The 12915-nt window shown below is 42.0% G+C and overlaps 1 protein-coding gene across 37 annotated transcripts in view; it reads left to right on the top strand.

The window, feature by feature from the left end:
• The window catches only part of BLTP1 (bridge-like lipid transfer protein family member 1), a 102815-nt gene extending 98593 nt beyond the window's left edge, over positions 1–4222 (top strand). For all 37 annotated transcript variants that reach the window (XM_083755147.1, XM_083755148.1, XM_083755139.1 and 34 more), the window contains 5 exons: positions 467–670; positions 915–1109; positions 2355–2489; positions 3177–3342; positions 3595–4222. In XM_083755147.1, coding sequence (XP_083611273.1) covers positions 467–670; positions 915–1109; positions 2355–2489; positions 3177–3342; positions 3595–3811 — 917 coding nt within the window. In that variant the 3' untranslated portion in view covers positions 3812–4222. The remainder of the gene's footprint in view (positions 1–466; positions 671–914; positions 1110–2354; positions 2490–3176; positions 3343–3594) is intronic.
• Positions 4223–12915: the final 8693 nt, after the last annotated feature.

The following is a 12915-nucleotide window of genomic DNA, read 5'->3' as shown; positions in this document are numbered from 1 at the left end:
TAGATATTTTTTATCCTTTTAAGTTGTAAATTCTACAAGCACATTAAGCACATAGATCTGGGCTGGACAGCTTCATATTCTGGGCTGACCTCTTGGGCCAAAGCTTGGCTGCATGTGGAATCATGAGACCAATGAGCTTATAACCCAATGACTACTCAGGAACGGGAGAAGTTTTTTCCATGACTTCTTGAAGCTAGATGAATTGTGATTGTGACAGTCTAGTATTCTATGAGGCTAGTGATTGCATGTCTATAAACTGACAAGAGTCTCCAGACAAAGGAAAATACCAAATTAAATCCAGTATCTGATATAATACATGGTGGAAGTTTTTCTCTACTTCTGATTATTGCATACATGCTCTGTAATTGTGCAAACCACACTTTTTTTTGTTAAAAATTACATTCAACATGATTAGGCTCTTCAGTAGGCAAATAACCATGTTTTTAAACCACCCCCACCCCTCCAGGTTCTAGTGAACATTCTACCTATGTTGTGCAAACACTAGACTTCCATTTGGGTCACAATACTATGGTCACAAAGCCATGTGGAGCCCTGGAAAGCCCAATGGCAACCATCACCAAGATCACAAGGAGGCGCCATGAAAACCCACCACATGGAGTGGCGAGTGTGAAAGAATGGTTCAATTATGTTACAGCCACAAGGAATGAAGGTGAGGCCTTCTATCACATTTCTGCTTGCTGATCTGGTTATTGCTGGTGGAATTGCATGGATTTACAATGCAAAGTGAAAGAAGGTGGGGCAGCAGCATGCTAACCACATAGGACTACAGAGTTCAGCAGAACTATGCTGAATTAATTTCAGTTATAGAATCTGAAATGATCTGTGAGTAGCAGTGATAACAATCCGAAGCCCAGTGAAATCAAAACATAGCTCTACTTCCTTTGTATTCGCAGAGTTGAACCTTCTCCGAAATGTTGATGCAAATAACCCAGAGAACAGCACAACAGTGAAAAGCTCTAGCTTGTTAAGCGGATTCAGAGGAGGCTCCAGTTACAATCATGAGACCGAAACTATCTTTGCATTACCAAGGATGCAGCTGGACTTTAAATCTATTCACGTTCAGCAGCCACAGGAACCTTTATTACAAGGTAAAGTGCGATGTGTTATACCTTCTGAACTACAAACCTAATTCATACCTTATGAAAAGTTAATTGAGTATTATTCAAAATCTTAGATAATCTGGCCTTAAAAGCATTAAACATATAAACTGTGTGGGGTTTTTTGTGTGATGAAGACCATCTAGCAATCCTGTTCAATAGCTGAAAAATTAGATCAGTTCTAACCGTTTAATCCAAAGGAAAGAAGAAAAGAAAGTACAGCGGACTCTCCGGATATGAACTTAATTTGTTCCAGGGGTCCGTACGTACCCCAAAAAGTCCACATCTAGAGGTGCCGCTTCTGCGCACACGCAGCATGATAGAGCACTTTTGCGCATGCACGCACAGCGGAACCTGGAAGTAAACACTTCTGGGGTTGCCACGTTCACAACCCTGAAAGTTACGTTACCCGAAGGTAACATAACCCGAGGGTCCACTGTAGTAAGTCTGCAGTCTCTCTGATCCCACAAGCAATGGCATATATACCATTTAATGGGCTTCCTTGACGCCGGTTGCACTGCATTAGTGTCCTATTTAGAACTTCTGGTCTGTGGGCCTAATTAGGCTCACTAGAGCTTCTTATTTGACCTGTAAGGCCATTTCACCCAAACTACAGCTACCTGCACTACACCTGACATCATACATTGTATCTGGAGTGGGGTTAGGTAAAGGAGGTTTGCTGGCATCACCAATAAGCTGATCAGTGGGGCCTGCAAAGCCCTATACAAAACACTGGGCCAAGATAGCGCTTTGAAAGAGGCTTCTGAAAACCCAAATATCAGAACTTTAGCTTAATTTTCAAAAGTCCCTTTCAAAGCACTGCTTAAAATACCACTTTGAAAGTGGATTCTGAAGACCTGTGTGGGCAAAATAATCATGTGATATAATTGTGGTATCAGGTGACTGGCAGATGGGTGTCTCCACCCCACTTGTCAGACTCAACCTCTGAAGGGCAGGAGAGATAACAGTCTGGTCCACCGGCCAGATCCAGTCCCCATTCCTGGTTTAGAACTTCTGTTTGGAGATGTGGTGCAGAGCAGTAGTTGTAATATCATCTTGAAGCCAGTGCGTACCTGCCTTGCCAAGGAGAGATGCCAAATGTATCAGTAGGATTTTTATTTTAAGATCACGCTGCAAATGATTAGCACTTTTAAAATACTACCGCATTTTAACATTTGCCATTAAAAAGTTTGCATGAAAATCACCTCTGCCAAAATTAATAACGTTTTGTTACAGATCCCAGCGCTAAGCCAAAAGTGGAGTGCAGTGTAGTTACAGAATTCACTGATCACATATGTGTAACTATGGATGCTGAGTTGATAATGTTTCTGCATGACCTGGTATCGGCTTATCTTAAAGAAAAGGAGAAAGGTATGTAGATCAATTTCTGGATGATTTGGAAATGATACACTTCACAAATAGTTAATGAAGCCTAGCATATTAAAATGAGCATTTTTTGTAATTACAGTGTATTACAGTTAAGATACTATATGTAAACATGCCTTGTAATTATATTGCTTTTACTTTTATATTGTAAACCACCCTGTGATCTTCGAGTGAAGGGCAATATTGAAATTTAGGTAAAAGTACCCCTGCCCCCGTACGGGCCAGTCGTGTCCGACTCTGGGGTTGCGCGCCCATCTCGCTTAAGAGGCCGGGGGCCAGCGCTGTCCGCAGACACTTCCGGGTCACGTGGCCAGCGTGACAAGCTGCATCTGGCGAGCCAGCGCAGCACACGGAAACACCATTTACCTTCCCGCTAGTAAGCGGTCCCTATTTATCTACTTGCACCCGGAGGTGCTTTCGAACTGCTAAGTTGGCAGGCGCTGGGACCGAGCAACGGGAGCTCACCCCGCCGCGGGGATTCGAACCGCCGACCTGACGATCGGCAAGTCCTAGGCACTGAGGTTTTAGCCACAGCGCCACCCGCGTCCCTAATATAGAAATTTAATGAATAGTAATTATAATTAGGAACATGTTTGGTCATTACATTAACAATTCAATCTGCATTTTAAAGAAATCTAATATCTATGCCTTATTGTTTTTACCCTTTTCTAGCCATCTTTCCACCTCGTATTTTTTCTAGTCGGCCGGGTCAGAAAAGCCCCATCAGTGTACTTGATGAGAGCTCTGCTGAGAAGGGAGCAGAAGAAAGTATTACTTACACTACTGTGGACTGGAGAGAATTTATCTGCAATACATGGCATCTGGAGCCCACGCTCAGGTAAATGAGTCATTCTGTTTGCAGTAAAATTGGGAAAATTGGAATGTTCCCCCCCCCTTCCAGATTGGTTCTACATAGTGAGAGAGAAGCAAGGGAACCTTACATTGCAGTGTGGCGTGCTTCTGTTTAGCATTGCAGCCACTTCATTCTGTTCCCCACGCCCTATTTTTTTTTCTCTCTCCTTCTCAGTGGTCATGTTTATTTCATTTGCATGTTCAGATATTGACAATACTAATATATTTTAACTTTTAGATTAATCTCCTGGACTGGAAGAAAAATCGACCCAGTAGGTGTCGACTACATTCTCCAGAAGCTAGGCTTCCATCATGCAAGAACTACTATTCCTAAATGGCTTCAGCGTGGGGTGATGGACCCACTGGACAAAGTTCTGTCAGTTCTTATCAAGAAGCTTGGCACTGCACTACAGGATGAGAAAGAAAGGAAAGGAAAAGATAAAGAAGATCACTGAATTAACAGGGCAACTGAAAGAACCCAGCAGTTTTTTGCTACTTTATTTAAAACTTGATTGACGTTGTGAATAACTGTTTACCGTGGTGTACATGATGCCATTTTGTATTCAGTCTAGTACTACATGACCAATGTTTGTGAAGAAAAACTGTAAAGCTGCTGTTTAGCATTCACAATTGTATTATGTGCAATATTTTGCATCTCTAAGCTACAGATTAACTGTGAATTTTCATAACTTTTATTTGCCATAACACTGAAAAAACCCTTTTGGATAATGTGATTCCCTGAATGGCTTTTTCTTGTCAATGTAGATTGTATAAATTCTATATGTATTTAATTTATGGAACCGTGATTGCTATAGTGCTAAATCATTTTAAGTTTGTTATACTTGGAATAAAAATTAATGTCAACATGCTGGTCTTTTTATTACTATTTTTTTAAAAAAATGTTTTCATAGGAGTGCTGAGAGTGAGGCAGGTGAATAATGACAAAAATGTTAACACTAAATTCAGTGTGATCAGCATTTTGCCCAAAGCATTCATGGGATTTGCCTACAGATAGTAGCTTTGAGAAGTTGGCTATGCTGTGACACCTTCCTAAATAATCATTTACAGTGAAGCAAACAAATCAGAAGAAGCTGAAAGTCTCAGACAGAGACTTGCAATGAGAACTCTGATGCTACACCCATGGCCTCCTGCAGCTCTAGTACTAAGTTTGGACTTACTGAAGGAACTGAGAGTACGTCTCCCTTGAAGTCCGGAGGAATGAGGAGGAGGGAGAATTTGCCACTTAATCCCACCCTCTCTGCCCAGGAGTGAATTAAGTGGCAAAATGTAGTGAGCCCTAGAGCTCCTATAAGGACCTTGCTTCCCTGTCACTCTGTAGAACACGCTTCCTCAACCTCGGCCCTCCAGATGTTTTTGGCCTACAACTCCCATGATCCCTAGCTAGCAGGACCAGTGGTCAGGGATGATGGGAACTGTAGTCTCAAAACATCTGGAGGGCCGAGGTTGAGGAAGCCAGGGGTTGAATCAATCTGGAAGGGTGAGGAACTGCCTCCCCTTGGAGATACAGAAGATTGGCCCAGACAACTAATCCAAGGGGATAGATAACAAATCAGAATACCCTCTGGGAATCCCATGTCATGAACTGGCAGGTCGATGGGGAGGAGGAAGGGGGTCTTTACAAGGGGTGTAGCTGGGACTGGGGAAGGAAGTGCTCTCAGGGTGATGGAGGATGAAGAAGAGATTGGGGTCAGTGCATAGGAACCACAGCTGCTGGACCCATCGCCAAAGGGCCCCCTTTCTGCACGAAACACGACAGGCTCTGAGGTGTAGGGAGCAGCAGGAGGGACGTTCCAGGAGGCTGAGACAGGCAAGAACTACAGCCCAGCTCCCATATGTGGTGGACCTGTAAAAGGGTAAAAGAGTATTGGGAAATAATTCAGAATGAATTGAAAAAAATGTTTAAAAGGAGTCTTTTTTTAAAAAGTACTTTTTGTTGGGGATAATTCAGACGGAAATTCCCAGGTGTCAAAAAATGTTATTTATGTTTGCCACTACTATAGCCCTTGTTTTGTTAGCCCCAAAATGGAAAAAGAGCAAGGTCCCAACTAAAGAAGAATGGCAACTTAAACTGATGGAATATGCGCAACTTGCGGACGTAACATATAGAATAAGAGAACAAGAAGAACATACGTTTAAAGAAGATGTTTATTAAATATATGGGGGAAATTGTGTACACTTGAAAACGTTGGCAGCATTAAGATAAATTCAACGGTGTAAATAAGTTTTGATGGATGTAATAATGGAATACTGAATGGTTTAGTTTGTGTAAAATAGGCAGGGATTTATGTTTTGCAAAATGAACTATGAAAAGAGAAGTAGGGAAGTCACTGATATTTTAAGGTTGTTTAAATGAATATTCAAAAATGTAAAACAGAAAATTTAATAAAAATTATAGTAAGAAAAAAAAGATCCACAGCTCAGCTCCCTAGCTGGCCAGCTGGGACTCATTAGCTCTGAGAGGAGGTGTGTGATTCCTCAGCTGAAGTTGGATTGAAACAGGTGAGGGTCACCTGCCTCATCAAGCCCAGATGCTGCAATTAGCAGGCAGAAAACAAAAGGCAAGCAGAGCTGAGGTGCTGGGTCTGCTGAACTTTGCTGGACTTTGACTGGGATACTCCTGGACTTTTACGGGACTGTGCTTTGGGTTTGACTCTTGACACTATCCTCGACTTAGAGTGACCCTGGACTGTGTTTCCTGACCTTTGGACTTTGCTTGTGTGGACTGAGCTTTGGATTTGGCATAAGGACTCGCTGCCAGGTAGGCCCGGGGTCCAGAACACCCTGAAGAAATAAAACATTTTAATATTAGGGATTTCTTAAAACAATTTATCTTTTTCAAACCATCCAAGAACCTTGCTGGTCTTGATGGCTTCTGATATTTTCATCACCTCATTTTTAAAATTTAGTTATAAAATTTGGGGGTGAGGGAGGTTGAGGAGGATTTCAACTTGATTTGCCAGGGACTGTAGAAAATAAAGCATATTAACATTGTAATAACATTTTCACACATATCACTAAAAAGTGCCTTCAAACCCAATGTGAATGTCAACATGGGTCCAAAAAGTATTGTATTCTGCCCAATGAAAAAAACTTGCCCAAAGCTTCTGAACTCCTTCAGGCAAGCTAAAATGTTATAGCCAGGGAATCAAAAGCCACTCTCAGTTTGTATACTTTGGATACAAAGAAGAACATCACAGAAAAGGGAAGACCAACTTAGCAGCATCCATCAATTAGAGCAGTGATGGCCAAACTTGGCCCTCCAGCTGTTTGGGGACTATAACTCCCATCATCCCTAGCTAACAGGACCAGTGGTCAGGGATGGTGGGAATTGTAGTTCCAAAACAGCTGGAGGGCCAGGTTTGGCCATCACTGAACTAGAGGATCAGCAGCTGGTAAGGCATTTATGTCCATTATTTTAAACACAGGCTGAACTTACTGTTGGTGTGTAAGAATATAGATGCTGGAAACTTCTGAAGTCTTCTGTAATGGCCATACATAAATGTATCTTGTTTTTTTCATTTAATTGGATAAGGCAAAGACAATCAAAGAACAGAATTGTTAAAATGACTGTCAGATTCTTGATGGGTGCGTCAGATTGCGTCTGTTTTAGCTGTGCAGTCAGCACTTCCTGTAATTTTAATTGCTTCTGAATATAATCAGTAATGATAAGCAAATTTGGAAAGAAGTGCAGAGGCTTGTGGCATTCTAAGCCAAACAGATTTTGGCTTTGTGTTTTGTCTGAACCTTTTTAGTGACGTCCTTCTTGAACTAATAGTGGTATCAGATTATTTGTTAGAATCAGATTGTGATGTGACTCAGATTTGTGTCCATGTTAATTCTCTGGTTGATATGTTGCAAGATCTCAGGAATGGGGGGGGGGGCAGGGAGGAATTCACTAAAATTGTGGCCGTATGGATGATAAATGTATAAAGACACTGTTAGATTGACAAAATATTAATCAAAATCCTTTGGCCTTGAAACTTGTCAGTCATTTTGTACAAGTGCCTAAGTATTGGCTTATGCAGTTTATTTAGATCTACATTCTCCTCATTCTCTTACAGTGAGTGACAATCTAATCTTGTTCTTATTTTTCCTTACACTGAGAGTCCGCCTTGCTGGCTCTGCCTGCACTGGTTCAAAAACAACTGTTTTCTTTAAAAAGTATTGTTTCGGTCTGTTGAATTTGAATGTGAAGTGACTCTGCACTGTTTGGAAACCTTTTTCCTAACTATAATTTGGATTTGGTTAATATATGCTCCATACAAAATTATTGCATAAATTAATCAGTATTTACGTGATTTCTCATACTTTGGCTATGACACTTTAAAATAAGTGAGGCTGAACGGTTTAAAAGTGAAGAATTGTGTTACTGGCAATTATTATTTTGCTGGGTTTGGTACCTGTTTGTAAGGGCAATGCGAATTAGCATGCCATCACCTTGCTTTAAAGGTTGGTTGCTTCTATTCTGGCTTCAAAGCCACAATTTTCCTTATTAATCATTGTGAAACTTTGTGGGCTTTTTTTTTTCAGTTGTGGGCACTCAACTTTTTAAGCCTGTAGGAAACTACAGCAGCAGAAAACCCCACAAATAAAGTGCCAACCAAATATGTGATCTACTGATGCTACATTATGGAAAACGGGTCTGGTATTCTGCACATAATTGTGTTTGCATATGGAAGCAAGTTGGAAATTGTATCAGGTGTCTTAAATATTTAATGTTATTTCAGAAATGGTTGATTATTTAAGGATTTAGAAGGAAGGGCTTGAAGACTGCATGGTCTTAATCACGCACAATAGTTTGCCATTTAAATTAATTCAGCCAACTTCGTAAAATGTTGCGTGTGATACATTCACATCCAAGAACTAGCAAGCTCACAAATGTTCTACTGCTTTTGTTGTCCAAATGGTTAAAATATGCAAACCAGTGGCTAAAAGTGTATTTAATGCCATTTCTTTGAAGTTTGTGTCCCCCTTAAGGAGTTGATTTATATATGTGAAAGATATATTGGAAAAGGCTTTTATTGTGTTTAAGCTGTTTTCGAGGGACGCGGGTGGTGCTGTGGGTAAAACCTCAGCGCCTAGGAGGTTCAAATCCCTGCAGTGGGGTGAGCTCCCGTCGTTCGGTCCCAGCTCCTGCCCACCTAGCAGTTCAAAAGCACCCCTAAGTGCAAGTAGATAAATAGGTACCGCTTTATAGCGGGAAGGTAAACGGTGTTTCCGTGTGCTGTGCTGCTGCAGGCTCGCCAGAGCGGCTTCACCACGCTGGCCACGTGACCTGGAAGTGTCTCTGGACAGCGCTGGCTCCCAGCCTCTTAAGCGAGATGGGCGCACAACCCTAGAGTCGGACACGACTGGCCCGTACGGGCAGGGGTACCTTTACCTTTACCTTTAAGCTGTTTTCAAGAGTCTTCATAAGCTAAGTTTTAGAATCAAAGTGAAGGAAGTTTCATGAATAGTGATGGTCATATGGTAACCATCAAGAACATGCTTGGATATGGATGGCTCCACATGCAGCTGTGTAATGTGTATATGACTTACTGCATGGAGAGTCTTTATGGTGTCTGCTGGCCCCAGAATTGAAGTGGAGCTGTACAGTTGTAGAAACAATGGGGCAAACAGCTTTTATACCATGTGAAGCCACTGTGGTCTAAACCACTGAGCCTTTTGGGCTTGCCAATCAGAAGATTCACAGTTCAAATCCCCGTGATGGGGTGAGCTCCTGTTGCATTGTCCCAGCTCCTGCCAACCTAGCAGTTTGAAAGCACACCGGGGCAAGTAGATAAATAGGTACCGCTGTGGCGGGAAGGTAAATGACATTTCCGTGTCCTCTGGTTTCCGTCATGGTGTTCCGTTGCACCAGAAGCGGTTTTGTCATGCTGGCCACATGACCCAGAAAGCTGTCTGTGGACAAACGCCGGCTCCCTCGGCCTGAAAAGCGAGATGACTGCTGCAACCCCAGTTGCCTTTGGCTGGACTTAACCGTCCAATGGTCCATTACCTTTTTGCATCACCTTCATTTTGATATTTTTGTGAATGAAACAAGCCTGAGCCTGACTTACACTGTAACATGTAAAAAAAATATATGCTAATTTGTTTGACTTGCTGTGGTCTAATTCACATTTAGGAATGTTAAATAGAAATCTCATCTTCCTAATTTTTCCTTACTAATTAACTGGAGTGACCTGCATGATGCTCTCCTCCTGGGTTACAGTTTCCCCCATCCCTGACCACCGGCCATGCTGACCGGGCCTGATGGGAGTTTTCGTCCACCAAGATCTGGAGGGCATCCCATTGACTTCTCCTAAATCAGTGTGTGTTGGAACAAATAGCCCAATTAAGCATTGGATACTTTTGTCAAATGCTGTGAATTGTTGTTTGACTTGTGTGGCTGAAATATAATAATGTGTTCATTTTCACTGGAAAGTTTGATTTCCCCCACCCCTGCTCTCTTTAGTTATTCATAACTAAACATTTTCAGTATGCCATTTTCTCCATAAGCATATGTTCCCACAACTCACCTTAATGCCAAGCGTCATGCTCTCATGCTGCTGTGTTAACACTTTTTAAATATCAAACAGTGCGCTGGGTTCATCACAGGGCACAAGTGACAATAGATCTGAGGAAGGTGCGTTCTAGCGCCTTTTAATCTAGGGGAAAAAGCACTGTATATACCAGGGGTAGGCAACCTAAGGCCCGTGGGCCAGATGCAGCCCAATCGCCTGCTTAATCCGACCCCCGGACGGTCTGGGAATCAGCGTGTTTTTACATGAGTAGAATGTGTCCTTATAGTTAAAATACATCTCTGGGTTATTTGTGGGGCCTGCCTGGTGTTTTTACATGAGTAGAATGTGTGCTTTTATTTAAAATGCATCTCTGGGTTATTTGTGGGGTGTAGGAATTTGTTCATTCTCCCCCCCCAAAAAAAAAAAAATAGTCTGGCCCACCACATAGTCTGAGGGACGGTGGACTGGCCCATGGCTGAAAAAGGTTGCTGACCCCTGGTATATACCCAACCCTTTGTGGCCGTCCCATGTCTAGCGGGAAGAGAGAGAAAAAGAGACTTCCCCGTGCTCTCAGAGCTCATGTGCAGAGAGCTTAAAAGCAGAGAGCTTATCACTTGTTGTGATAAGAGCTTTAAGGCTCTCTGTCTTGGTGGATGTGGACCATAGCTGTCAACATTCAGATTTGAAAATAAGGGATCAGCAGTCTCACCTGTCCCTGGGACAGTCTACGGGATATCTAACAATCCCGGATAGCAGCGGGAAGCAGTGGGAAACGGCGCTGGAATAAGGGAATTTCCCGCAAAAAAAGGGAAGGTTGACAGTTATGATGTGGACTAGGCCTGCTCAGTATGCCAGCTCTGGAAGGATAGAGATGCTTACCTAGGATATTGTGCAAACTTAGGGTGGCCCCCACAAGATCTCATGAGGGCATCACCCCAGAGTCTACATGCTGAGCAGGCCTTGCCCCCACCCCACGAGTAAGGCAGAGAGCTTAGAAGCTCTTTTTGAGCCAAGTAACCCCAAGTAGACTCAGCACAAAAAGAGCTTTTGAGCTCTCCACCTTGCTTGGACTGAACATGCACAATTTCAACCAGCCTGTCTTCAGCCATGTATGGTTGAAATTGTGTGAGTTAAATGCGCATAAGATGCAATAGTACTGTATCTGCAACAAGCACAACAATTTATGACTTGACTGCTCTGTCTGTAATGCTTTAGGTTCCCTGAATATTGACTCTGCAGGGGACAAGAAGGGTAACTGTGACTGTCCAGAGGAAACTCATTACATGAGAAAGATAAGTTTCTTTCAGGCAGTCAAAACCTTCCTCTACATAAAGTGGCCACACTGCCCATTTAGTACAACCTTCTGTTTTATGTTCTTTAACCAGTTTGCCCATTAATACTAACTGGGTCCTGCACTCAGGGTTCAAATTTGCTCAGCTCCATGTCAGCAGTCATGAATCATACATGGCAGCCATTGAAAAAAGCCCAGATCATTTAAATAGCAGTGCAGATGGTTGAATCTAGAATATTAGGGTTCTAAAGCATTCCTTGTAGTACTGTGCTGGGACCTCTCTTGCTGCTGATTGTTGGAGATCAATGGTATGTCAGAAGCCTTTCACAAGAAAGCTTGAGAAAACAAATCTCTTTCAAGGCAGTTGATTGATAGTCTACTGTTGTTTGTTCCAGATAATAGCTGGTTTTTTTGTTTTGTTTTTTCATTCTTTACCTGCCTGTTTATTGCCTGCTTGAGGTGTACAAATATCTTCATTCTCCATCTACAGAGTAGAACACATCAAAGAAAAAACGATAGACAGATACTATACCAGTGGAGCTTTCTTTAATCTTATGTCTGTTGTAGAGAATGCTGAAATGATGTTTCTCATGTTAAATATGTTTTGTTTCACGGTCTTTCAGTCTGCTTTATGCTTGTATTATTTGACTAATTTGGGCTCTGCCACACAATTTCAGGAACTAATCAAAATGTTTTGACAGAGAAGCAGACAGAGAAGTTCAGATTTGTCTGTGAGCTACACTTAACCGTAATGATGAACTCGGGCATAAACAAATGTTTACTAGGCTCTTCCAAAATGTGGTTCATCTCCCTTATCAAGGCTGACTTAAATGTTGGATCATGAGAGCTGTATGTAGAGTGCAAACCATTTGAGTTACAGGAATGCTCTTTCCCACCATCATTGCAGAGCAGCACTTCTCACCAAAGAGAAGCAGGAGTTAGCTGGAAGTGACGTGACAAGAGCTGAGAGATTGTGGGAGAGATATTGGGGCTGGCTGTGAGAAAATAAGCGAGTTTTGCCTTTGAACTGGGGTTCTTGAGAGACTGGATTGAACTTGCAAAAGACTTCTTCTTTGCTATTGTTTGCTTTTGTAGTGAGAAGAATGTCTGTTGATACTTACATATAATGGAAAAATGCTTATTAAGGGAGCAAAGTATTAAATGGAATGTAAAGAGTGAAATAATTCAGAACGCGAATAGCGAGGCAGAAAGGAGCAAGGAAAAGATGGGGGGTTTTTTTTCTGTGAAGGTACAGGTATGTCACTAAATTCTCTCTAGAGCCCATCAGCATTACATGTGCTTTCCTTCATTCGCTGTCGCGTCACTTTATGATGAACACAGGGCATCTTAATCAAAAGGGGGGGGGGGGGAAATAGTCTTGAACTAATGTTGCCCCTCACCTCTGCCTGGTTGTTTTTTTTAATGACCTAAAAATAACTTTGTCATGAATAGTGGAATGCTTAAAACTTTTTCATTTTGGGATGTATATTTTAGAATCTCTGCCTTACATTGTGCCTTGGGGAGCTGTTTTGGGACAGCAGACAGCCTGTTCAGCCCAGTCTCTTCCAATGGTCACCAGTTGTGGCACTATAATAATTTGAGAGCCACTATGCAAAGTTGCTGATTGGAATCCTCACAGGAAAGCATATTGGGGAAATATAACTTTGCCATATGTTTTGCCTTTTCTGATCTCGTTTTGTTACCTTCTGCTTATCCTTACATTTTGACTTTACAGCTATAGGAA

Source organism: Podarcis gaigeae (assembly GCF_964106915.1).
Source record: "Podarcis gaigeae genome assembly, chromosome: 9".
Taxonomy (NCBI): Eukaryota; Metazoa; Chordata; class Lepidosauria; order Squamata; family Lacertidae; genus Podarcis; species Podarcis gaigeae.
Note: the sequence above shows the minus strand (reverse complement) of the source record. Positions and strands in the feature narration are given on the sequence as shown.